Source organism: Cervus canadensis, chromosome 1 (assembly GCF_019320065.1).
Source record: "Cervus canadensis isolate Bull #8, Minnesota chromosome 1, ASM1932006v1, whole genome shotgun sequence".
Classification (NCBI taxonomy): domain Eukaryota; kingdom Metazoa; phylum Chordata; class Mammalia; order Artiodactyla; family Cervidae; genus Cervus; species Cervus canadensis.
The window spans coordinates 50,153,610-50,179,677 of record NC_057386.1 but is presented as its reverse complement, the minus strand read 5'-3'; the positions used below and the strand labels follow the sequence as shown (position 1 = coordinate 50,179,677).

At 39.4% G+C, this 26,068-nt stretch overlaps 2 protein-coding genes across 3 annotated transcripts in view; one reads left to right on the top strand and one right to left on the bottom strand.

Moving 5' to 3' along the window:
• Positions 1-26,068, top strand: part of PPM1E (protein phosphatase, Mg2+/Mn2+ dependent 1E) — a 239,168-nt gene that overhangs the window by 202,630 nt on the left and 10,470 nt on the right. Inside the window, exons 2-6 of the mRNA XM_043482886.1 lie at positions 6,991-7,109; positions 13,341-13,540; positions 18,362-18,550; positions 21,256-21,399; positions 21,629-21,722. Coding sequence (XP_043338821.1) covers positions 6,991-7,109; positions 13,341-13,540; positions 18,362-18,550; positions 21,256-21,399; positions 21,629-21,722 — 746 coding nt within the window. The remainder of the gene's footprint in view (positions 1-6,990; positions 7,110-13,340; positions 13,541-18,361; positions 18,551-21,255; positions 21,400-21,628; positions 21,723-26,068) is intronic.
• Positions 8,047-26,068, bottom strand: part of TRIM37 (tripartite motif containing 37) — a 168,592-nt gene continuing 150,570 nt past the window's right edge. Inside the window, exon 25 of one of the 2 annotated variants that reach the window (XM_043482864.1) lies at positions 8,047-8,259. In XM_043482864.1, coding sequence (XP_043338799.1) covers positions 8,190-8,259 — 70 coding nt within the window. In that variant the 3' untranslated portion in view covers positions 8,047-8,189. The remainder of the gene's footprint in view (positions 8,260-26,068) is intronic. The other variant, XM_043482857.1, reaches the window with a different exon arrangement.

Genomic DNA, 26,068 nt, shown 5'->3' with positions numbered 1-26,068 from the left:
CCAGCGTTTCTCATGATGTACTCTACATAGAAGTTAAATAAGCAGGGTGACAATATACAGCCTTGACATACTCCTTTTCCTATTTGGAACCAGTCTGTTGTTGCATGTCCAGTTCTAACTGTTGCTTCCTGACCTGCATACAGGTTTCTCAAGAGACTGGTCAGGTGGTCTGGTAAAATGCCCTAATATATATCTGGAATACTTAGCCTTACCTCCTGTACCTTATTCTATTTCCTTTTTTTAAAAAACAATGTGACTCACAATTCATAAGTTGATATAATTACCCACTAATGGATCATAATCTACAATTTGAAAAATACTGATGAATGATAAACGAAATTTTCAAAGTTTTCTTGGGGACTTAGGATGTGAACTTTGCCATATTGTCTGTTTCTAAGCCACTCACTTTCTTGGTCCCACCTAAACCTTGTTATAAAAATTGCACCAGCTCCAAAATCATACATGCAAGTATCTTGTTCTCAGACTACAGCATTCTTTCCTTTTAGATTATGTGTCCAAGTATTCCCACTACAATTCTGTAATTGCATTTAGACCACATTGATCTAGAATTCATATCTGTTCTTTCTTTCTCAGCCAACTTAGAGTTCATGGTCTAACATTGTAATCATATCCTTTAAAAGTTGCTCAACTTCCACATCTATGCTTAATGGTACTCACCTTGCAAAACTTCAAATCTTGATGAACTAGAGTTCCTTTTACCCACACATGTTATATATGGCACATGAACACAGGTAGAGAAATCACCTATTCTATGATTATAGAAGCGGAAGGACTGATCTAATTTAAAAAGTGTCTCAAACTTCAAACAATCTCTTAGCACTGTTGAATGATATTTCATATTTACTTTCTCTCCATCCGTTCTCCCCCACATGCTTTCTGCTGTCACCACTCAGCTGATGACCTAATCTAGTGGTTCTCAGAATGTGGTTTCCAGACCAGCAGCATAAGCATCAGCAGGGAACACGCTGCTGCTGTTCGTCACGTCCGACTCTGTGACCCCGTAAATGGCAGCACACCAAGCCTCCCTGTCCATCACCATCTCCCAGAGTTTGCTCAAACCCATGCCCATTGAGTCGGTGATGCCATCCAACCACCTCATCCTCTGTTCTGCCTTTCTCCTCCTGCCTTCAATCTTTCCCAGCATCAGGATCTTTTCCAATGAGTTGGCTCTTCTCATTGGTGGCCAAGTATTGGAGCTTTAGCATCAGTCCTTCCGGTGAATATTCAGGGTTGATTTCCTTTTGGATTGACTGGTTTGATCTCCTTGCTGTCCTAGGGACTCTCAGAGTCTTCTCCAGCACCACAACATGTTAGAAAAGAAAATCCTGAAGCCCTGCTCCAGGCCTACTGAGTCAGAAACGGAGGATTGCGCCCAAAAATCTGTATTTTAACAAGCCATGGAGATGATTCTGATCCATGTAACAGTTTGAGAACTACCAATCTAGCCTCATACTTCATTGGGAAACCATTCTCTAGAATGTAAGCTCCACAGATAGGGAGTTTTGTCTTTTTTGGTTATGTATATCCTGAGCACGAACTGTGCCTTCCACACTGTAAGCCGCAATAAGTTATGGTGGAATCAAACCATTAGATGGGAATTCTGTTATTTTCCTACTAAGAAATCTGGAAACCTACCTGCCTCTGTATCCGTTTTCTTCTTTCCTTTTCCAACTAAGGAAATGTGCCACATCCTGTCGGATCAGGGTTTCCATGCCCGGATTGCACCTCATCCATTCTCGCCTTCTCGAGAACTTTGCTCCTTTGGTCACGCCCTCTCTCCCACAGTACCTCGGTCTTTCATTTTGGATGACTTCATTTAGTATGCGGTCAGATTCCACAGCATTCTAAAACAGCAGACTTCCTCTGGCCCAGGTCCCCTTTAAGTTACCACCCCACTCTGTCCATTGTGACACCTCCTTGCCCCTCCTTAACTAACCCATTCTAATCTGATTTTCACTTCCACTATTCAGTGGTTCTTAACAAAGTCAGTGATTTTTCCAACTGTCTTTACTGAGATGTAACTCACATACCATGAAAGTTACTCATTTAAGTATACGATTCAGTGGTTTTAGTATATTCAGAATGGTTTAACCATCAGTATAATCTAAGACTTTGAATATTAAGACTGTATTTATGTATTTGAATAAATATTTTTTCAGTTGCTCTGAACCACAGATTAGAGTGATGGTGAAACCATTCTTAGTATACTGAAACCACTATTTGGCTGCGTTGAGTCGGTCTTAGCTGCGGTGCGCCGGGTCTCCAGTGCACTCGGGCGCAGCAGTTGCCACGCACAGACTTAATTGCACTGCAGCATGTCGTATCGTCGTTCCCTGGCCCGGGATTCAGTCTTAGTTCTCTGCATTGGAAGGCTACGATTCTTAACCAGGGAAGTCCCTGGAGCATTTTTATCACCCCCAAAAGAAGCCCCCTCCCCATTAGCAGTAGTTCCCTTCTCACTTCATTCCTCAGCCCTAGCCTACCACTACCCTACTAGTTCTATAGATTCGTCAATTCTGAACTGTTCATATAATGGAATATTACAGTATGTGGTTTTTTTGTGACCAGGTTCTGTCATTTCCTGTAATGTTTTCAAGTTTCATCTACATTGTATTAATACTACGCATATATTAATACTTCATTCTTTTCTGGCTGATGAATATACTACCTATTTTATTTATCCATAATCAGTTGATGAATATTTGGTTGTTTATGCATTTTGGCTATTATGAATAATACTGTTATGAGCATTCATGTACAAGTTTTTGTGTGGATGTGTATTTTCATTTCTTTTGAGTTTTTTTTGCGGGGGGTAATGTTTATTTATTTATTTGGCTGCACTGGTGGGTCTTAGTTGGAGCACATGGGATCTCTGTTCTTTGTTATGGTGTGCAGAATCTTTAGCATGGCATGTGAGATCTAGTTCCCTAACCAGGTATCAAACCCCGGGCCCCATGCACTGGGAGCATGAATCTCAGCCACTGGACCACCAGGGAAGGCCTTGTTTTCGTTCCTTTTGGATACATACCTATGAGTGGAATTGCTGGTCCATTTAGTAACTTTATGTTTAACATTTTAAGGACTGCCAAAAGCACCTGCATCATGTTACATTCCTACCAGAAATACATGAGAGTTCCAGATTTTTCCACATAGTTGTCAACCTTGTTTCATTACCTGCCTTTTTAATGATAGTCATCATGTGGGTTTGAAATGGTATCTCATTGTGGTTATTTTTCTATGTTTATTAACCTTTAGTGATAGGTTTTATTTTTAAGCTTTTTATTTTGGATTGGGGTATAGCTGATTAACAATGTTGTGGTCATTTCAGATGAACAGTGAAGGGACTCAGTCATACATATGCATGTATCCATTCTCCCCCAAGCCCCCCTCCCATCCAGGCTGGCGCATAACATTGAGCAGGTTTTTGTTGGTTCTCCATTTTAATATAGCAGTGTGTACATGACCTTTCTAAAGTCCCTAACTATCCCTTCCCCTCGGCAACCGTAAGTTTGTTTTCTAAGTCTGTAAGTCTCTTTCTGCTTTGTAAGTAAGTTCATTTGTATATTTTCTTTTCAGATTCCACCTATAAGGGATGTCATATGATATTTTTCCTTCTCTGATTCACTTCACCTCAGTAGGGCACTTTCTAGGTCTATCCATGTTGCTACAAATGGCATTATTTCATTCTTTTTAATGGCTGAGTAATATTCCATTGTACCACATCTTCATCCATTCCTCTGTTGATGGACATTTAGGTTGCTTCTGTATCTTGTATTGTAAACAGTATTGCAGTGAACCCAGTGTTCACTGTGGTTTTGATTAGCATTTCCCTAACAACTGATGAGGTTGAGCATCTTTTCATGTGTTTATTGTCCATTTGTATATCTTCTTTGTGGAGAAGTACTATTCAGGTCCTTTGCCCATTTTAAAATAGCATTGTCTTTTTTATTATTAAGTTAAAAGAGTTCTTTATATATTTTGAATGCCAGCTCCTCTTCAGATATGTGATTCACAAATATTTCTACTGTTGTGTGAGTTGTTGTTTCACTTTCTTGATTTGTGGCATGAAAGTTTTAAATTTTGATACAGTTCAATTTAACTCATTTTTTCCTTTTGTTGCTTGTAGTTTTAGTGTCATATTTAGGGAAGCCATTGCCTGATCCAGAGTCATGAAGTTTTACTCCTATGCTTTCTTTTTTTTTAACAATTTTATTTATTTCTGGTTGCACTGGATCTTCGTTGCTGTGCAAGGGCTTTCTCCAGTTGTGGTGAGTGGGGGCCACTCTGCAGTTGTGGTGCCCGGGCCTCCCATTGCTGTGGTTGCTCTTGTTGCCGAGCTCAGGCTCTGAAGTGTGGGCTCAGTAGTCGTGGCACCCAGTCTTCGTTGCTCTGAGGCATGTGGAATATTCCCGGACCAGGAATCGAACCTGTGTCCCCTGTATTGGCAGGCAGGTTCTTTTCCATTGTGCTACCAGGGAAGTCCCCTATGCTTTCTTTTTAAGATTTTAATAGTTTAACTCTTACATTTAGGTCTGTGATCCATTTTGAGTAGATTTTTGTATATGGTGTAAGGAAAGAGGCTAAATTGATTATTTGGTGTGTGAATATCACAATTGTTCCAGCACCATTTGTAGAAAAGACTATTTTTCCCCCATTGAATTATCTTGGCACCCAGTCAGTGATGATCTATTTACATGTTATTAAATTCAGTATCTAATTTTCCCTTATCAGACTTCTCAGTAGAATGCAATTGACCCTGCCTTCACTCAAATATTCTACTCCTTTGGTTTGCCTTTTACTTATCTTGCTATTTCTTTTCAGTGTTTATAGGTTCCGTATCTTCTGCTAAGCTTCTAAATGTTGGGTTTTCAGTTATTATGGCTGTGTAACAAATTAGCACAGAAATTAGTGTCAGGAAACAGTCGTTAATTATATTCATAGTTTCTTTGAGCATTAAGACTGGACAAAGCAGGCTCAGCTTTCTCTGTTCCATAATGTCTGGGGCCTCAGCTGGAAGATTCAGGCTGGTACTGGTATCTTCTGAAGGTCTGTGCTGTTACCATGTCAAGCAATTGATAATAACAGCTCTTGACTAGAAGCCTCAGCTAACACCCACATGAACCTGTGTCCCAGGGGGAAGGGAAGGAGGAGGAGGGGGAAGAAAAGGAGAAAGTGAAGGAAGAGAGAGGAGAAGGCCAGGGGAAAGTCATGTAGCCTTTTATGACCAAACCTCAGAAGCCACACAGCATCACTTTTGCCACTTCTTTTTTCATTAAAGGCTCATTCACTTTCATGTGTAATGGTAAGATTCTTACAGAGCATGTAGCACCAGAAATATTGCTGTGATCTTTTTTAAAAAAACAACTTGCCACAGTCTGTTCTGGCCACACAATTCGTATCCCTCCCACATGCAAAAAACCTTCACCCCTCCTCTCAGAGTCTCCCAAAATTTCGTCCCTTAATGTCATCAGACTTTGGCTTGAGGTTCAGGATCTCAGTGAAGTCAGGTCCAGATGAGATTCCTTGGGTATAATTTCTTGATGACAGCTCCCTGAATATACTTCCATTTGATTTTGACACCTAGGGACTATAGTGGCATATTATCTACCCCCTTCCCTGCCACTACCCAACATACAGTGGGTATATTGAGGAGGTAATTAACTATTTCCAAAGGGGGAAAACAGAGGCACATAGAAGTCACTGGTCCATAGCAGTTCTCTTTTTTTGTTTTCTCTATGTGATCTATTCTATTTCCATAGTTTAAATTTTTTTTTTTTTTTTTTTTTTTTTTAGCTACACTGCACAGCTTGTGAGATCTTTAGTTCCCCACCCAGGAAAGGAATCTTTGCCCCCTGCAGTGGAAGTGCGGAGTCCTAACTACTGGACCACCAGGGAATTTCCCTTTATTTCTCTACTTTTAAATACCATCCATAATTCATGACTTCCAAATTTCCTTAAATCTCTTAGCTCCACACTAAAATATAGAATTAACCATTTGACACCTCCACTAGGATATTGCAGAGATTTTTTCCAACTTAACGGCTAAAATGAATTCTCATTTTCTACTTTACCCTTTTCCTCCACGAATCTGTCTTTTCTTGTTTTCTCCATCTAGGTGAATGTTGCCGTCATTCACGTCTACATACAATAATAATAATCAAATTCTATATTTTCTTTCTCTAAAACGTAATCACTTTTAAAAAAGTCTCATCTGGATTACAACAGTCTCCTTACTGATCGCTCTCCTTCATTCCTGCTCCCTACCAGTTCCCTTTGACACAGCAGTCAACGTATTATTTTATTTACTATATCTGATTATGATCCTCTCTTGCTTATAATCATCAGTGGCTTCCCCCTGCACTTTGAGTAAAATCCAAATTCCTTACCATCCAAGAGATCCGTATAACTGGCCTGTTCCCGCTTCTCTGACCTCATTCCTCACCACTCTCCCTGTTACCTGCTGTACTTCATCTTCCTGGACTTCTTCCAGTTCCTTAGACATACCTTGCTCTCAGAAAGGGTCTGAACACATGCTATTTTCTCTGCCTGGAATACAGTCCCCAAATCCCACCCCCATATAACTGAGTCTTTCTTGTCCTTTAAGGTAAGGCATTCCTGGCTATTCTAAGTAGGTACTTCTCTTTAATGCCCTCTATCCTATTTGTTTCCCTTATAAAATTATCCCAACTTGAAATTATATCCTATTTGTTTACTTATTCATCATCTGTCTCCCTAACCAGATTGTAAGCCCCACAAAGTCAGGGGCCATGTCTGTGTTAATTCACCACTATAGTAACCCAGTGCCTTGGCAAAGTGCGTAGCATATGATATCCTCTCAAGAAATGTGCATCGAATGTTGTTTAAAGGTATAATTTTGTTTTGAAACAATATGTTAATAATAAATTAGTAATAATTTTAAATGGGATGTTTCTAATTCTTGCTGAATAACCATTTATTGTTTTCTTTCAGTAACTGCCCTTCCTTTCTGGCTGCCGCTTTAGCCAGAGCCACATCAGACGAAGTCCTTCAGAGTGATCTTTCTGCACATTATATTCCAAAGGAAACAGATGGCACGGAAGGGACTGTAGGCAAGTACCTTTCTACAGTATTTGTTTTAAAATATTAAAATTTTCTGTTGAACAATCCATAGAAATTATCTACAGAATACTATATCTAATTATGTTTACCCACTGGTTGATATTTTGTAGTGGTAGCAAGAGAAAAATTTCAGAAACATGTTTTTTTCAAACCAATCAGTAAAAGTAGAAGGGGAAAATACAGGCATATTTTGGAGCCATGTGCAGTTAACTGGAGCAGGAGATTATGATAACAATGTGTTATCATAAATAATATCTAGGTAAATGAAGAGGAGGGAGAAATGTGAAGACACAACAAAAAAGATGAGTAAGTGAAGGGAAGGGTGGTTTGACAAAAATCTATTTTAAAGTTTTAATTCATCTTTAAGAAGTCAAGTAAAAAAAAATCAGATATACATATTCAGGAGATCGGTTGTTACAAAACTTCTCATTAATCCTATTAAATTTTATGTCTGCCGGGCTTCCCAGGTGGCTTCAAAACAAGAGAAGCCAGCCCGGTGAGAAGCCCGTGCACTGCAACTAGAGAGTAGCCCCAGCTCACCACAGCTAGAAAAAAGCCCGTGTAGCAAGGAGGGCCCAGCGGAGCCAAAGATAAAATAAATAAATAAATGAAATTAGTTACAATTTTTTTACATCTACCAACAAATAAGTAGAGCTCTTTATGACAATTATGTGATTTAATTGCGTGGGCATCTTTTTCAGTTAAATTATGAGAATGCTTATTAATGAAGGCATGTTTATTAATATATTAGGCTTATACATATTTAACACATTAAAAAATACCAATTTTTGTAAAAACTAGGGAATGAGGAATTGTTGAGGAATTTTAATGTTTCATTCTGTTTGTCCCGTTTTAAGCATTTGCCTTTAAACATGGGACAGAGGGAGCAAAACATATATTAATGAATTAGGGCAGCTAGATTCCAGAGAATGTGAGGCAGATATAAAAATAAACATTCCTGTTCTTCCTTCATCTCTCTAGAGAATTTTTGATAGAAAGCTGGCAAGGAAGGAATTCCTCTTGTTTTTACTGAGAGTAATTGATTCACTTGGAACCAAATTGTTCCAGAGTCAAGCTGGATGGAATTCCTGCTGCAAAGCATTGGTCTTTCCTCTCGTACTGATGCATGAAGTAGAAGCCCTGTAATGAAAAGATGAGGGAGATTAAATTCTGCTTCACTGCAGCCGGGGTGATGACTGACTCAGCTCCAGCTCAGTACACTGACATTAACGACTGATGAGTAATTTACAGCTGTGAGGGAGTGGACTGCTACTTTGGACCATTTTCCCTTTTTTGGACCCATTTTTATTTGATTTTATTTTTCCATTTCAAGCAGCAATTATTTATATACTGGTGTTCTTACACCACTTCCTGTACAAGGAGAATACTTAAGATTGAAGTGTTGCCCTATGTGCCTAGCTTGGAAGAATTTCTTGTGGATATCATTAGTCATCCTGATTTTATATTTTTCCAAGAGATTACCCAGTAATGTCTCCATGCCACTGCTGTGATTCAGAATGATCTATTATAGTTCCAAACTATTTGCATGTCCTTAATCTGTTTAACCCAAATCACTGAGTGGAGAATCTGTACAGGGCATATTGTGTTTATCCATACTGCAGAGTGGGGATGAACTGAGTGAGTAATGCCTGCGGTCATTGCCTTAAAGGCACAGAAGTCCCCACTGAAATGCCCTGTGACTCTGGTCTTAGGTATTTCCAAAAACAGACTTAAAGAAACTTTACCTTAAAGTTCTTTTTATGTTTATGCCATCCCTAACAGAATGTTTCTTAAACAACCTTGCATTTCTGTTGACAGATATAACTCCTGTCCAGACTATCTAAACTCAATGTAAAATATCCTAATGTAAAAATTCAAAATAAGAAGGTGAAAATGATCACTAATACAAAGGATATTAAAAGAATTATGAAAATTTTTATATAAATTGAAAACCTGGGTATTTTCTAGAAATATACAAATTAATATTTGTATAATATTATCTCTTTATCTAAGCAGAAAGAGATTGAGAAGATTGGCAAAAAGGACAAAAAGAGTAGGTGATTCTATAGGTGAATGTTTTCAAACAATCAAAGACAGTAATTCCATTGCTTTTTAAAATGAATTATCCAGTTATATGGGGAAAGAGGAAAATTTGCATAGCATAACACTGATACTTAAACTTGGCTGAGACAGAACCAAGAAATGAGAGATGAGTCAATAATCAATGTGAAAAATCTTAAGTGAAATATTTGTATACTTAGTATGACAATTTGATGAGTATTTTATTGAGGGCCTACTATAGCTTAGCACTATGTTACTTAGGAAACAGCCGGGGGAAAAAATATTGGGGCATTGACTAGCATAATTTTTATGTTAATAGGTCAAAAGAAAAATAACAGAATAATCTCTGAGGATGCCCAAAGAAGCATTTGATAAAATTAAATATTTATTTCTAATTTTTAAAATATACTTAATAGAATAGCACTGGACATTGTAGGACAAAATTTGGCTTAAACCAAAAACCTAGTATGCATGTTTAGAGTATATACTCAAGAATTTTTTAGTTGCAAGTAACCACTGGCTTCAGCAAAACAATTTATTGGCTATCCTTCAAGATAAGGGCTACACAGCTCGATTCAAGGCTTCACATGATGTCATAAAGACCTGGCATTTCTCCAACTCTCAGCTGTACTCTCTCCTTCAGATTTTATTTTCAGGCTCCATGGGATGGCAAAATGACTGCTAGGAACATCAGATCTTCATCTGCCCAGGTTCAAATCAAGCAGGAAAACTCAGTTGCTCTTACATAAGTCACAGGACTCACTCTAATCAGTCCATCTTGGTTTATTTCCCTTTCCTGAACCAATAACTATGGCCAGAGGAATGTGGTCTCTAATTGGTTAGACCTGAATCATATTTTACCCCTAGACACACATGGACTGAGAGTAGAGGAGAAAGTATTGGTAGAAAGAGGAATGTTTGCTAGGTGCCAAATAACACATTAAAACAAAGTTCTGACTCAAAGTAGCAAATAAAGTAAAATAACTATTAATAATTTCAGTAAGAAATAGGACATATGTTAAAACTCTGTTGAGCAAGATAAAATGGATTTCAATTAATGAAACAGTATAACTTGTTCCTGAATAAGACTTAATATGAAAAAGAAGTCAATTTTTTCCACATAACTCTGTAAATTCAGTGTGATCCCAAATATAATGGCAACATATTTCCCCCACAAACTTGGCAAAATAAGTAGTTCATCTGGAAGAATAAACATGTTGAACTATGCAGGTGACATCTTTGAAGTTAATAATAATAGAAAAGTCAGTCCTCCTTATATTAAAGCATGTTTTAGAGTTACAGTAATTTTTAAAGAATGGCATCATTTGGAGAGATCAAGGAAGCAGAATTAACAACCAGGAAGCATACAAATACTTTATTAGTGGTTATTTAATTTTATAAGTTTGCATATTCATTTATTTGGTCAATATCCTTAGAGCTTCTGCTATTTGCTAGGTACTATACTATGACTAATCAAGGACAGTAAAAATACAGTGTCCATGTGCAATCTAACTTGGGAAAAGTGGAGCATGGTGTGAGTCAGATAGACCTGGGATTGAGCATGGTATTGCCTGTTTGTGAAACGTTCCAGAGACACAGAATGTAGCAGATACTCAGTAAATGTGATCTTTTGCTTAAAAGTATGATCAGAGTTGTAGTAGATGGTGTGAACAAAGACAGATCTAGCGGGTTACTAAATAATAGAGGAAGCTGGTATTGTTTCCCTTGACCAGTTTAATCTGTCTACACCAGGGCTGTGCAGCAGACATGATGGAAGTGTTCTCTATCTGCACATGTCCAGTGTGGTAGCCACTGGCCATATATAGTTGCTGAGTACTTGAAATATAGCTAATGTGACCAAAAACTGAGTTTTAAATTTTATGTAACTTTAATTAAAATTAACTAGCCACATGTAGCTAGTAAGCTACTTTGTTGGACACTAGAAGTCTATATAGTAAGATTTTTTTTTTTTAAGTCGCTCAGTCGTGTCCGACTCTTTGTGACCCCATGGACTGTAGCCTACCAGGATCCCCAGTCCATTGCATTTTCCAGGCAAGAATACTGGAGTGGGTTGCCATTTTCTTCTCCAGGGGATCTTCCCGACCCAGAGATCAAACCTGGGTCTCCCACATTGTAGGCAGACGTTTTACAGTCTGAGCTACCAGGGAAGCCCATATAGTAAGATAAAAAGTAATAAACCAAAATATGATATGTTTTATATTATTATCTGAGAATCTGGAAACTATCCTGATAATTAATATCAGTCATTGGTTTCATCTCACCTCATGCTCCCTGAAAGTTTCTGAACTCACTTATTATTTTGCAATCTTCCCTTGTGTTTGAGTCAAATGCATACCCAAATCAACAGTCTGGATTTGGGGCAATATATTGTTGCAGAGACCAGATGGGTTGAAAGTGATAGAAATAGGTAATTGCTAGCTGAAAGAGACAGTCTCTGGCAACTGGTGCTTTAAACAAACAAAAAGATTGGAGTTGCTAAAAATAATCAAAATGTTAGGTTGTCTGCTGGCCTAAGTTTTTCCCTTATACACACCTCTTTTGCTCTTTGAACTTTTTTTCTCTTCCAAATGTACCCTTGATTTTCAGTTATATAAAAATGGCAAAGGGAACAAAGTCACATACATGGTTTGCCACCCTGTACTATGTCAATGAGAAAAATAAAAGCAACAAAAGCCTTGAGACCAGCTTTCTGAATATAGTCATTTAAAAAAGAATTTTGAATAAGAAAACAGGTAAAATTACAGATTAAGGCAGCAGCAGGGTAGAGAATGAAAAAAAAAAAAAGGGAATCTCAGTTCCCAGGCCATTCTAGAATACACAGTCTCTCTTCTTTGAGATTTGTGCTCTAGATCCGAGGAGGCGTGTGCAACCATTGCCCATCTGGTACACATCTTCTCAGCCTGTCAAGCTGTATCTGACTTAGTAAAGTGAAAAACAGTTTTTTTGAGAATTCTAAATTACTCGTGGCTCAGACAGTAAAGAATCTGCCTGCAATACAGGAGACGCAGGTTCAGTTCCCTGGGTTGGGAAGGTCCCTTGGAGAAAGGAATGGCAACATACTCCAGTATTCTTGCCTGGAGAATCCCATGGACAGAGGAGCCTGGCAGACTACAGTCCACGGGGTCGCAAAGAGTTGGACACAACTGAGTGACTTTCACTTCACTTCACCGGGATATAGGGGGAACTTCTAAAATACTGGCCTGGGAAAACCTGATCTTCCCTTGGTTATTTCAACTGCTGAACTTGGGTAGAGGACAGCTTGAGTGGAGATGGTGTGAGATACAGTCTCCTGAGTACTCGTCAGTGTTGCTTGAAAGCTTACACATCTGTCCATTCACTGAGGGACGCAGAGAGACTCAGAAGTGAGCTAGTCCACTCCATGGAATGGGCCAAGTAGGAGACTTAGTAGTCTACAGTGAAGACTCCTCAGCCTAGGGTTACACGCAGAGACAGAATGTAAAGTACATTTTCCTTAGAGAAATATCGAACTTTTAAGATTCATTTGTTAACCTTTTGGTTAAACTATATAAGCTGTTGTCCAAAACTTTAATTAAAAAATACATCAAATAACAAAAAATGTAAAGCTCAACTCTGAATTATGATCAGTTACAGGAGAGAAAGGAAACCGGAGTAAAGAGACTAAGACAAAAACAGTAGTCAGAGTAAACCCTTCTTATTCCTGTACTTGGTAAATAAACAATATTTTCATAAGCTTCTCATATTCCAATTCGTTGGATAATCATTGTTCATATTTCAGTCATTTCCCTATGCACAGGGGGCTTGGGTGTCCAGATGATAACCTTGGCAGCCAAACAGAAGTGCTCCGAAGTAGATAGTGTGGCCAGAGCGCTTCACAGGCTGGAAGGACTCCAGCCTAGGAACAGATCCAGCCCTGCTCAGAGGTATTTCTCCTCATGACATAAGGGTATCTTAGTGGCAGCTGCTGGCTGATGATTTTCTATCAGACAGGTTGTCATTTTCTGTCCTCAGAAGCAACATTTCTTTTCTCTTGAGACAGGAGGAATTTCTTCTACTAAGGTGGAGCTTGACTAAGGTGACCTACTTCTGTCTCTCCTAGGCAGGCAAGTGTAAAGCAGTTTTACAAGGTTCTTCATCGGGGGTCTCTCTTTCTTCCACAGAGATTGAGACAGTGAAATTGGCCCGTTCTGTCTTCAGCAAACTACACGAGATTTGCTGCAGCTGGGTGAAAGACTTCCCTCTCCGCAGGAGACCTCAGCTTTATTATGAGACCTCGATCCATGCCATCAAAAACATGCGCAGGAAAATGGAGGACAAACATGTCTGCATTCCTGACTTTAATATGCTCTTCAACCTCGAGGTAAAAGGCACTTCCGATGTGTCAGTGAAATTGGAAAAATAAAACCCCATCACAGACCTGTGTTCTAATAAGAGAAGTTGTAATAAACTGTAATAATATCCCTGATGGCTTGGAATAGGGCTAAGGGCAAAGTGGCACAGATTTGCTTTTTCCATTAGACAAAAGGAAAAGAACTATTTATTTCATGTTTTTTGAATAGGTAATGCATCACGTGGTTTAGAATTGGAAAATAAAAATCCCAGTCTTATCCTTGTCTCTCAGACACTTCAGATCCCTTCTGCGGAGGCAAAGTTACCAGCCCTTGTGTAACCTTCCAAAGACATTCTGTAAACATACAAACCAAAAAGAAAACTGTTATATCTCAATAAAGCTGTTTTTTAAAGGAAACTATTTCTATAGTATAATCAAACATTGTCTATTGAGTTTCCACAGTACTATTTTGCTGAAGCAACACAAAACACAAACATAAAAGAATGAGTTTGAAACTAAGATATAGTTTTCTGATTTCATATGACTTTATTTTTAAAATCTTCGTTTCTGAGATAGGAAAGTAGCCGGAATTACTTTTCCTGAATCTCTGTGACTGACAAATTGGATCATATGAGCCTTGTCAACTTAATAACCATTTTCTTGTTATCTTCCTCTTCTTTCTCTATTATGTTAATGCAAACAGAGGTAGGTTTGTTTCCTGTGCCTGTCACTTGCCTCTTCACTCAAGTCCATAACTTTAAAATTACAATGTAGTGATTTATACAAAGCGCACTATTTCCTTCATTTAGCAGCTAAAGTTAAATTTTAGCTGACTGTCAAGCAGTGATGGTGGGCTGGTGACTGGTGCTTATTTTACAGGATAGATCAGCTGATACCATGCCCATGCAAACATAACCCCTAAAGGCTATAATGTGATAAACAGTCCTTAAGTCACTGCACCCTTGAAGACTGTACTCAGGTTCGAGGGCATCATTACTCTTTGTTAACGTGGTTGGTTTTCATTTTGCCTCAAAAATCAACCCAAAGGCCGAACTCAGAAAGGAGCTCTTGGCTATAATGAAACAGACTTTGAGGGCAATTGGGCAACATGTATTTTGAACTGTATAAATTTTCACACACTTTGATAATTTCAGTTTTGATTTTATATTATAAGGAAGCAGAAAATACTTACGTATTTTGTTTGACATAAATGTTTTACACAACATTATCAATAATAAAAAATCAGAAATGATCTAAACCTTATATAGGAAATGATAGCTATGATATGCTTGTAAGATGTATAGTACATATCCATTTAAAATAATGTTTTTGAGTAATACTTAATGACATGGGGGAAATGCTAATGATATGGTAAGTGACAAAAAGCAAGATAAAAAAAGTTATGTACAGTATGATTCTAATTTTATTTTATTAAAAAATTTATATGTATAGAAAAAAGACTGGTTATCTGGGGATGGTTGTATTAGAGATATTTATTTCCTTCTATACACTTAAAGTGCCTGATGCTGGGAAAGATTGAGTGCAGAAGGAGAAGAGGGCATCAGAGGATGAGATGGCTGGATGGCATCACTGATGCGGTGGACATGACCTTGGGCAAACTTTGGGAGATGTTGAGGGTCAGGGAGGCCTAGCGTGCTGCACTCCATGGGGTCACAAAGAGTCAGACATGACTGGGTGGCTGAACCACAGCATACACTTCCTTATTAGTCCAAATAAGCATACATTATCTAATTGAAATATAGTGGGTTTACGGTGTTGTGTTGGTTTCCAGCATACAGCAAGGTGATTCATTTATATTTATATATAAATACCCTGAAGAATATATATATATATATATATTATTTTTCAGATTTTTTTCATTGTGGTTTATTATAGAATATTGAATATAGTTCCCTGTGCTACATAGTAGGACTTTGTTGTTCATCAGTTTTATATATTACAGTTTATATTTGCTAATCCCAAACTCCTAATTTATTCTTCTCCTACACCTTTGGTAACCATAAATTTGTTTTCTATGTCTGTGAGAATGTTTTCTGTTTTGTAAATAAGTTCATTTGTGTCACATTTTAGATTCTACATATAAGTGATACCATATGGTATTCGTCTTTCTCTCTTTGACTTACTTGTCTTAGTATGATAATCTCTAGGTCCATCATTGTTGCTGCAAACTACATTATTTCACTCTTTGTTTATGGCTGAGGAGTATTCCACCACACACGTTCCACTCCCCCGCCACATCTTCTTTACCTCTCCATTTGTCGATGGACATTTAGGTTTCTTCCATAGACCCATTATCTTTATAACAGGGAAGATACCAGTATTTTTTTTTTAAAGAAGAGATCCAGTCGGCTCCTTTGTTTCTTCTGATGTTATATTGTTTAAGAATCTCTTCACTAGTCTCCCGTTGTTTAAAGTATATTCTCATGCCCTCATGAGACTATTATTGCTCCCTTCTTCTTTGTGATGATCCCATATCAATCAGCTCACTCATTTAAAAACTGCTTACATATGCTATTTTAAGTTTTACCCTTACCCTGCCAATTGAATTGTTTAAAAATGAGTTCATTTAAAAAAATTACTGCTACTGGGGACTTTCCTGCTGGTCCAGTGGCTAAGACACCTCACTTTGAAAGCAGGGGGCTTAGGTTTGGGAACTGGAGCCCACGTGCTACAACTAGGAGTCCAAATCCCTCAACTAAAGATCCTGCGTGCTGCAATGAAGATCAGAGATCCTGTGTGCCGCAGCTAATACCTGGGGTAGCCAACTAGATAAATATTTTTTTAAGATTTACTGTTATTTTTTAAATAAAAATGTTTGTTGAGATATATTGATTTGTAGTATTAGTTTTAGGTATACAACATAGTGATTTGAAATTTTTATAGATTAAAGCTCATTTAAAGTTATTGTAAAATATTGGCTGTATTCCCTGTGTTGCATACTATATCCTTGTAGTTTATTTACCTTATACACAGCTGTTTGTGTCTCTTAATCCCCTACGCTTACCTCACTTCTCCCCACTTCCCTCTCCCCATTGGTAACCACTAGTTTGTTCTCTGTATCTGTGAGCCTGTTTTCATTTTGTAATACTCATTTGTTTTATCTTCTAGGTTCCACATATAAGTGATAACATACAGTACAGTATTTGTCTTTCTCTGTCTGACTTATTTTACTAAGCATAAAACCCTCCAAATCTATCCATGTTGTTGTAGTTGGCAACATTTTATTCTTTTATATGGCCGAGTACTATTCCATTGTGTGTGTGTATACATACATACCATATCTATTTATCCATTTTTTAAAAAGTAAAATGTAATAGATTTATAATACTATATTAGTTTCAAGTGTATAGCATAGTGATTCAGTGTTGGTACAGATGATATTCCATTAGAAGTTACTACAAGATGATAGCTATAATTCCCTGTGTTATACAATATATCCTTGTTGCTTATTTTATTTTATACATAGTAGTTTATATCTCTCTCCCCATATCCCTACCTCATCCCTCCCCACTGGTTACCACTAATTTGTTCTCTGTATCTGTGAGTCTGTTTCTGTTTTGTTATATACATTTGTTTGGTTTATTTTTTAGATTCCACATATAACTGATTACATAAAGTATTTGCCTCTGCATTTCACTAAGCATAATATTTTCTAGGTCCATCCACATTGCTGCAAATGGCAGAATTTCATTCTTTTTTTTATGGCTGAGTCATATTCCATTGTGTGTGTATGTGTGTGAGTGTGTGTACAGATTTTCTTTATTCACTTACCTATTGGTGAACACTTGCAATGTTTTCATATCTTGCTTTACTTGGTATATTTTATTTACTTTGAATGACAGGGTCTGGACTCAGCTGAACTCTCCAAGAGCCCAAAGAAGTCAAAACTTCCAAATGAAAATCCTTACATAGTGTTGCCTAAAAGAATCGCAGGGCTCAGTGAGAGTTCAGTGAGTTACAGATCTCCTCTAAGTGAGCCAGAGCTGAGATTTAAACACTGGAGTTGAAGAGAAAGAAAAAACAAGTTCTTACTGAATTAAATGTAATGTCGTGATTAGGCGTCCTGTGTCATGGTAAATGACAGGTTTGGAAGACCCTCCTCTTGCAGTTGCCCTACAGCTTCAGGCGCTGAGTGGGCAAGGAGATGTGGAGCAGCATCTTGAGTTAGGGGACAAGGTTATAACAAGGTTATAACCCTGCAGGGCATGTAGACATCTGATGTGGTTCAAGTTTGTGTAGCCTGTTTAGAGACTGTGTTATTTATGGTGAGAATACAATGTGATCATGAATGATTTATGAAGCCAATATTACAGTTTCGAAGTATGCTTTCATTATCTGTGTATTTTAAATAATCAAACATAATTGGCCTTGTGCTTGGAAGGCCAATTATTTCCTATTGTCCTGAGTTCCTAATTTATTATTAAAATATTTTCATTTTGACAAAAATCTTCAATCCAGAACAGCCTTTGCTCAACTCCTCCTCCTCCCTTCTCTTTCCTCCCCCTCCCCACAACTTGTAACAGCAACTTCACAGCAAATGGATGTGGGTGGTTTCCATGGTACAAGACAACAGCTTTCACAGCGAGAGAGGGTACTTCAGCCTGAGCTAATTGGGCATGATGTGTTCCAGTGTTCTGGTGTGTAAACACAGATGCCCTCATACTGCAGGTATTTTAGCCGTGGATCAGGCACGTCAGAAAAGGGAAACATTTAGTCTCATCATCTGGGTGACAGGGCAGTGGAGGAGGGTGGGCAGCGGTGCAGGGAACTGCCTCATCTGGGGCCTGCCACACCTAACTCCCTGCCCTGGCTCTGTGCTTCCATTGACAGGACCAGGAAGAACAAGCTTACTTTGCAGTGTTTGATGGCCACGGCGGGGTGGATGCTGCCATCTACGCTTCCATTCACCTGCACGTGAACTTGGTGCGCCAGGAGATGTTCCCCCACGACCCTGCCGAGGCCCTGTGCCGAGCCTTCCGCGTCACCGACGAGCGCTTTGTCCAGAAGGCTGCCAGGGAGGTATGCGGCTTTCACACGGATTCCAGCCGTGATACGCCCCTGAGTTCACTTGTTCTGTGGCTGAAGGGCTATTTTGGATTCTCTCTTTTGTGATAGACATTATTTAAAGCTCTCTTCCAAACTACGTTCTTGACACGCAGTGTTGGATTCAGTTGTAGGCCTAATTCCCTCTTTAGGAATAGATTTAGTGGGGTGCTATGATGTACTGTAGAGAATCTCCAAGCTATAATTTTCTAAAAAGCCAGTCGGTTGCTGGATTTGGCAGGTGAGTTTTATCTTACTCACCATTGCCTGTCAGGTTCACACCAGGACCAGCTCTCTAAGCAGACTTTTGCTGACAAAGTCTGGATATGGTGATTAAAACAAGGGTCTAAAACAGAAACAGCAGCTGGGGTTCCTCCATGCATTTAGTTCTGAATGGGTTGGCAGTGTTCGCTGTGTGTCTCTTGAGGAAAACTTTTGCCTGGAGAGAGTGAATCCTTAGATGCTCCTTGAACTGGTTTTCTCTTAACAGGAAGAAAAGTCAGAGCTCACGTCCCAATTTCTTAAGGTTAATCAGACCTAAGGTTTTACTCTGTATGAATGACAGGGGCTATATTAAGATCTAAAAGTAAAGATTTTAATCTAATTATCATTCTGGGCATTGGTACATAATTAACTACAGGACTTTATACTCATTTCCAACTAGGGACCAACAGAAAGAGAATATTTTTTTTTAATTTTAAAAAGTAATTGCAGAATTATATACACACAGAAAGATAAGACCCCTGCCCTGTGACTTAAGCATTAACTCTTTTTGAAATGGGCTTGGACAGAACAGGGTAATCCTTTAATCCATTTCTTTGATCTCATTGTTAGGCTATAGGGCAATCATGGGGCTTGGCATTAACTAAGCAGTAATTCAGCTCTATTTGGTGTTAAGCAAGGGCAGTGTTCTGTCTCCCCACCTGCACCCCGGGTTTAGAATAATACACAGACCCAACAACAGTAACCACTGGGCTGTGCAGATAGAGGTGGGCTAGAAAACAAAAGAGTTGTTGCCCTCAGACTTGGCCAGCCTCTGGGGGGAGACCAGCAGGCTTGGAGCGGCCGGCTGTCTTCACTGTGACTGAGGATGTGGCCTGCCCCTGCGAGCTGGCCTGCCATCGTCGACCTTGTCGCCTTCACCCTCTGTTGTAGCCCTTTCCTTCTGTGTCCTCAGAATCACGGCTTTCTTCCTGACCGCGTTCACCTCATTTGCTTTGCCAGTGATTCTAGTTGTCTCTCGGTCTTGCCAACAGTTCTCTTGAATAATTTGGGTTCGTCTCAGCAGTTCCTTCCCTCCTCCTCGTGCTTCCATGTGCTGCTAACTGCTGGGGAGAAAGCAGCCGCTATTCCCGTTGCGCGGCGGCCCTGCCTCCTGTTCCCTCCAGGGCATATGCACTCAAGTGTCTTTATCATGTGTTCCAGGGGCTGAGGTGTTGAACATTCTGTGTGGGAAGACATTTTATTGGTGGGTGAGGATTTGTAACAAACTTTCCCTATATAGGGAAAATGAGAAGTTGTTTTCTCATTGGATGCAAGGGGCCTGCTACCACCCTTGATGCACTGGTTCTAATTTAGGCCAAGTCCTTAGTAACAAAAAGTCATGCTTATTTGATGGTGACTCATGTCAAATGGTTCCCTGGTGGCTCAGACGGTGAAGAATCTGCCTGCAATGCAGGAGACCAGGCTTGGATCCCTGGGGCAGGAAGGTCCCTTGGAGAAAGGATTGGCTCCCCACTCCAGTATTCTTACCTGGAGAATTCCATGGACAGAGGAGGCTAGTGGGCTACGGTCAGTCCATGGGGTCTCAGAGTCAGACAAGACTGAGTGACTATAACTTTCACTTTTTCTTTCATGTGAAATGGAGATGTCATTTTAGGATAGTAGTATCAAGAGCATTAAGTACAGTGGTACTGAGCTGTGAAATTCCAGGCTGATGTTAGTTTTTCATGCAATGTTCCAAAAGCAAAGGTCCCTAAAACTATGGTAGATTTTGGTTTTGTTTTTTAAAGGTAGAAGCATCTTAGCACTCCAGGGAATGTGTGTTCTCTCTTAGCTCCTATTTTAATATCCAGAGTATGGAAGCATTTGCTGTGTACCAACCAGATGCTTTGTATGCTCTTTTGTAAAGCTAGGACCCTCCCCCTGAACATAACAGTAGGTCAGTAACAAGACAGAGACCAGAATATGGAGATCTTTAAGGGTTGATACCGTGGTTTAGCACTGGACCGGGAGGGAAAAATTTAGTTCAGTACTGACCTGTACCTGCCCTCGGGCAAGTCACATAACCTGCCATAGTCTTCTTCCCTGTGTGTGAAATGGAATAGAGGACTTCCCTGGTGGTCCAGTGGTTAAGACTGTACACTCCCAACACAGGGGGCACAGTTTCCATCCCTGGTCAGGAAAGATCCTGCATGCTGCATGGCATGGTCAAAAAATAAAGTGAATTGATAATTGTCTCTGCCTTGCATATCACAGATAAAATCTACATGTGTGTGCACATATAAATACATCAAGCATGTAAAAATGCACTGAGAAATAGGAATTGCTATTTTATTTGTCAAGTTATTGGTAGTTTTGCTTCCATCTGAAAAGTCTGTATTATCTGTAAATTGCTTCTCAATGAGAATTTGACGTCTGCTAATTTTTACTGACTCTTGTTTTATTTATATTACTTTCAGAGCTTAAGATGTGGGACCACAGGAGTGGTGACTTTTATCAGAGGCAACATGTTACATGTGGCCTGGGTGGGTGATTCCCAGGTTATGCTTGTGAGGAAGGGCCAAGCTGTTGAACTGATGAAGCCACACAAGCCGGACAGAGAGGTGAGTATGCTTTGTTCTGTTAGGGCACATACCACAGGCAGTTTTCTAGTTGTTACTTCTCAGTTATGATTGTCACCATTATCTCAGCAACCAAGCCCACCTTTCAGAGGAAGAGTAAGAGAGCCCTTCCCGGGAAGCTGATGAATATCGTGTCTGTTGTGTACTGTTAAGGTAGCTGAATAAATCTTGAATCCAATTATTTGCTTCTTTCTGTTGCATTGCTATGCAGGATGAAAAGCAGCGGATTGAGGCCCTTGGAGGCTGTGTAGTCTGGTTTGGTGCCTGGAGGGTGAATGGAAGTCTGTCTGTCTCCAGAGCTATTGGTAGGAAAAACCAATTAATTATTTTTTCTCCAAACTGTCTTCTTCCAGAACACTGTTCTTAATATTAATCTGATACAACAAGGGAACCTGAGATAATAACTTAAATTTTCAGAGTGCTTGTTATTGTCGAATGCCTCTTTTAATTATTTAACCTACACATTTATATAAATTCCATTTTTAAAAGGGAACGATATTAAGAGATGCAGAACTTACTGGTTTCTTTTTTTTAAAGGGAAGCCTTTAATCTCTGGAATACAAATCTGCTTAAAACCCAGTGATCCTCATTTTCCATTCCATTTTGGGTCAAATTTAGCTTAAATCAGTATTTTCCAGAAAATGGAAGTCCCTATATTTTATCTTGCTTATATCTTTCATTTTTTCATTAAATTCTAAAATGACACAAACAACATGCTTTTTGGGTGAAAATAATTTTTACTATATTAAAATGAGAAAACTAATTCTACTCTGTGTGGAGTGTAGTTGTTAGATTACCCTGGGGTTTCAGAGAATCTACTTCCTGGAACCTAAATTCTTTACAAGAAGGGTAAAGTCAATGAAACTCTTTGTTGAAGATTTAGAGAGTAAAGAGCTCAGTTGATTGGACAAAATGCAAGGGTGTGGTTCAGAGAACTGGGCTCTAGTCCTGTTTCTGCCTCACTTTTGCACCTGGGTCTGTTTCGTTGGGTTTCATGGCTTAGCTTCACTTTTTTTGTTCTTTTTTTTTTTTTAAAGAACAGATCAGTGTGTGTGTCTCTATCGCGTGTATACACATTGGCTACAGTTCTCAGTCACTGCCTCCTAAAGAAATGAAGTGATTTGACATAGGAGAACATGGATGAACAGAGTTGATGTCTGATCCCCAGATTTTGCCTATCATTACCAAAAAATTCCAGAACATTAATAAAATCTCAAAGGACTGATTCCGTTTCACCGCTGATGTGATTTCCCTCCCACTCTTCGGGAAGGTGCTGGCAAGCTGTGAAGTGGCCCAAATGTGAGCAGCAGAAGGCTGAGAGAGAAAGAGGAAGCTCAAAGATTCTGCAAATACCTCTTGAAAAATTGAGAGTTGGCTTCACCTTAGACCAAGGGAGTTATTAGGAAATCTGGAATAAGGCCAAAAGGGGGAAATTTCTGATATCTGAAACACAGCCTCATATAGAATTGTTTTTGACAACCCCAAAGACCTTTTCTCTTGACCCTACTGTCTTTGCAGAGCATTGTGAGATAACTTTAATGCTTGTTATAGAAGCAACTTTACTAGAGCATCCTTGTCATTTCTTCTAAAAATATGACACAAGGGGAAAAAGCAATGTCCTTGAATAAGTGAGAATCTAAGAGGAAACAGGGCTGACTTCAGAGAGGAAGTGACTTCTGAGGTGGACCGGAGGACAGAACCTAGAGAAGGACGCCCCGGAGCGAGGCGTGCAAACACATGGATGTCTCAGAGGGCACGTCCTGTTTCAGGAACAGGGGCAGGAGGCTGGGGCGGAGGGTGCGGGTGGGAAGACGCAAGTGTTGGCACCAGAGTGTGAAGGGGCTTGAATGCCAGGCTCGGTGTCTGGACTTTGCTGGATGAATAAGCTGAGGGCCCATGTGGTCAGGTTTGTAATTATAAATATTTGTAATGATTATGGAAGATGAACTAGAGTGAAAAACCTAGATGAGAGATCATTCAGAGATGTGGACAGCTGAAAAAAAAGGAATACAGAAGAGGGTATAAATTGATGAGACAGAAATGACAGTTTTGGGGGGAAAGAAGAAAGGTAACTTCTAGGTTTCTGACTTATGTCACTAAGATGATAAAACGTTTGTAATAAAGCATCAGCAGTTTGAGGGGGGAGGGCAGATAATGAGTTCATTTTGGACATATTTGTATTCTAGGTGCCTGTGGGACATCTTGGAAGGTAATTTATATGCAGCTGGAAATACAGATCTGGAGCTTAGCAGGGTTGTAAGTTGGAAATAGAGATTTGGGAATTCTTCCCATTTTGGAAATAATATTAGCAACCTGTGAAGTGATTTTATATGTGTGTGTGTGTGTGTGTGTGTGTGTGTGTGTGTGTGTGTGTGTATACAGTAGTTGAAACGACAGGAATGGCTGACATTGTCCAGGAATATGTAGTGTGAAGAGAGACCAAGGAGGAGACTCATTCCTTACGGTAGGAGAGCGTGCAGTCACGCTCTCTGGGTTTGTGTCTTGGCTCTGCCACTGCACCAGCTGTGGGCCTAGGTGACTTTACTGAACCTCTCTATATCTGTTTGTTCCTTTGTAAAGCAGGAACAGTCATAGCACCTAACTCATTGTTTTTGTATTAGATGGTATAATACACACACACACTTAGAACCCTGCCTGGCACAGTTTTAGCATGCAGTGATTTGGGGTGCTATTATTTTTTGGGGGGTGCTATTAAGTGAAGGAGCCAGTAAAGAAAATCAGGAAGGGACACAGACACAGGGTATCAGATGCTGGGGAAGGGGGTTTTTCTAAGAGTATGTAGTCAACAGGGTCAAATGCTGCAGAGGTCAAGTGAGTTTAAAAAGTCACAGAATTTTGAAAACAGAAAATGGTTGTGGATATAGGTAAATTGCTAGAGATTGTTTTTTAAGTCAGGAGGAGGAGTCGAGGGAATTCAGACCTGGTAAACTTAATTTTCTTTGAAGTAGGAAATTAGGCCATCTACCAAAATCCAATAACTTAATTGGAAAGAGTTGAAGAATGTAAGAGAGATTTGGAAAGCTCATGGAATAAATCAGGGGGATAAATAAAGACAAGAAAAAGGACTCCTAAGCAGAGTTCAACTCTACTCAGAAAATAAACGACACTAATACTTTAAAAATAAAAGGCATTTCAACTATTTCTCCCCATGAGCCCTTTGGATTGATGAGCCAGAGTTGACAAGAGCCATGATATGTTTTCTAGCACATGGAGAGAGGGGGTAGAAGACAAAATCCATGGTGCCATTTCTACCATGAAATGGATAATCATGCCCTTCTACCAAATTTGGGGGCGAAATGTCATGAATTTGACATCTCACAGTAGAGTAGGTGAAAAGCCAGAATTCTGGCAGCATTTTCTCTTGTGCAAATCTTTGTATGTTCTGTTCCAAACTAACAGTTGCAGTAGCCTTTTAATTGAAGCAGTAAAACAAGATTTTTGGGAACAGTATGACTCAGATCACATTTATTTTTAGAGCTAGAATTCAGAAAATAATGATGATAATAATACAGTCAGGTGGAGTAGGGGCTGGGGGCATTTAGTAAAGTGGGTTGGTGGAGGACACTGATCCCCATGATTGGAAGCTTTAATTAGCTTTAACAGGTTACTGGAAGACTGCATACCTGAATGGTTTAGTGGTTTTCCCTACTTTCTTCAGTTTAAGTCTGAATTTGGCAATAAGGAGTTCATGATCTGAGCCACAGTCAGCTCCTGGTCTTGTTTTTGCTGACTGTATAGAGCTTCTCCATCTTTGGCTGCAAAGAATGTAATCAATCTGATTTTGGTGTTGACCATCTGGTGATGTCCATGTGTAGAGTCTTCTCTTGTGTTGTTGCAAGAGCGGGTTTGCTATGACCAGTGCGTTCTCTTGGCAAAACTCTATTAGCCTTTGCCCTGCTTCATTCCGTGCTCCAAGGCCAAATTTGCCTGTTACTCCAGGTGTTTCTTGACTTCCTACTTTTTTTTTTTTTTAATTTTTTTATTAGTTGGAGGCTAATTACTTCACAACATTTCAGTGGGTTTTGTCATACATTGATATGAATCAGCCATAGATTTACACTTATTCCCCATCCCGATCCCCCCTCCCACCTCCCTCTCCACCCGATTCCTCTGGGTCTTCCCAGTGTACCAGGCCCGAGCACTTGTCTCATGCGTCCCACCTGGGCTGGTGATCTGTTTCACCATAGATAGTATACATGCTGTTCTTTTGAAACATCCCACCCTCACCTTCTCCCACAGAGTTCAAAAGTCTGTTCTGTATTTCTGTGTCTCTTTTTCTGTTTTGCATATAGGGTTATCATTACCATCTTTCTAAATTCCATATATATGTGTAGTATGCTGTAATGTTCTTTATCTTTCTGGCTTACTTCACTCGTAGTAAGCTCCATTTCATCCATCTCATTAGAACTGATCCAAATGAATTCTTTTTAATAGCTGAGTAATATTTCATGGTGTATATGTACCACAGCTTCCTTATCCATTTATCTGCTAATGGGCATCTAGGTTGCTTCCATGTCCTGGCTATTATAAACAGTGCTGCGATGAACATTGGGGTCACGTGTCTCTTTCAGATCTGGTTTCCTCAGTGTGTATGCCCAGAAGTGGGATTGCTGGGTCATATGGCAGTTCT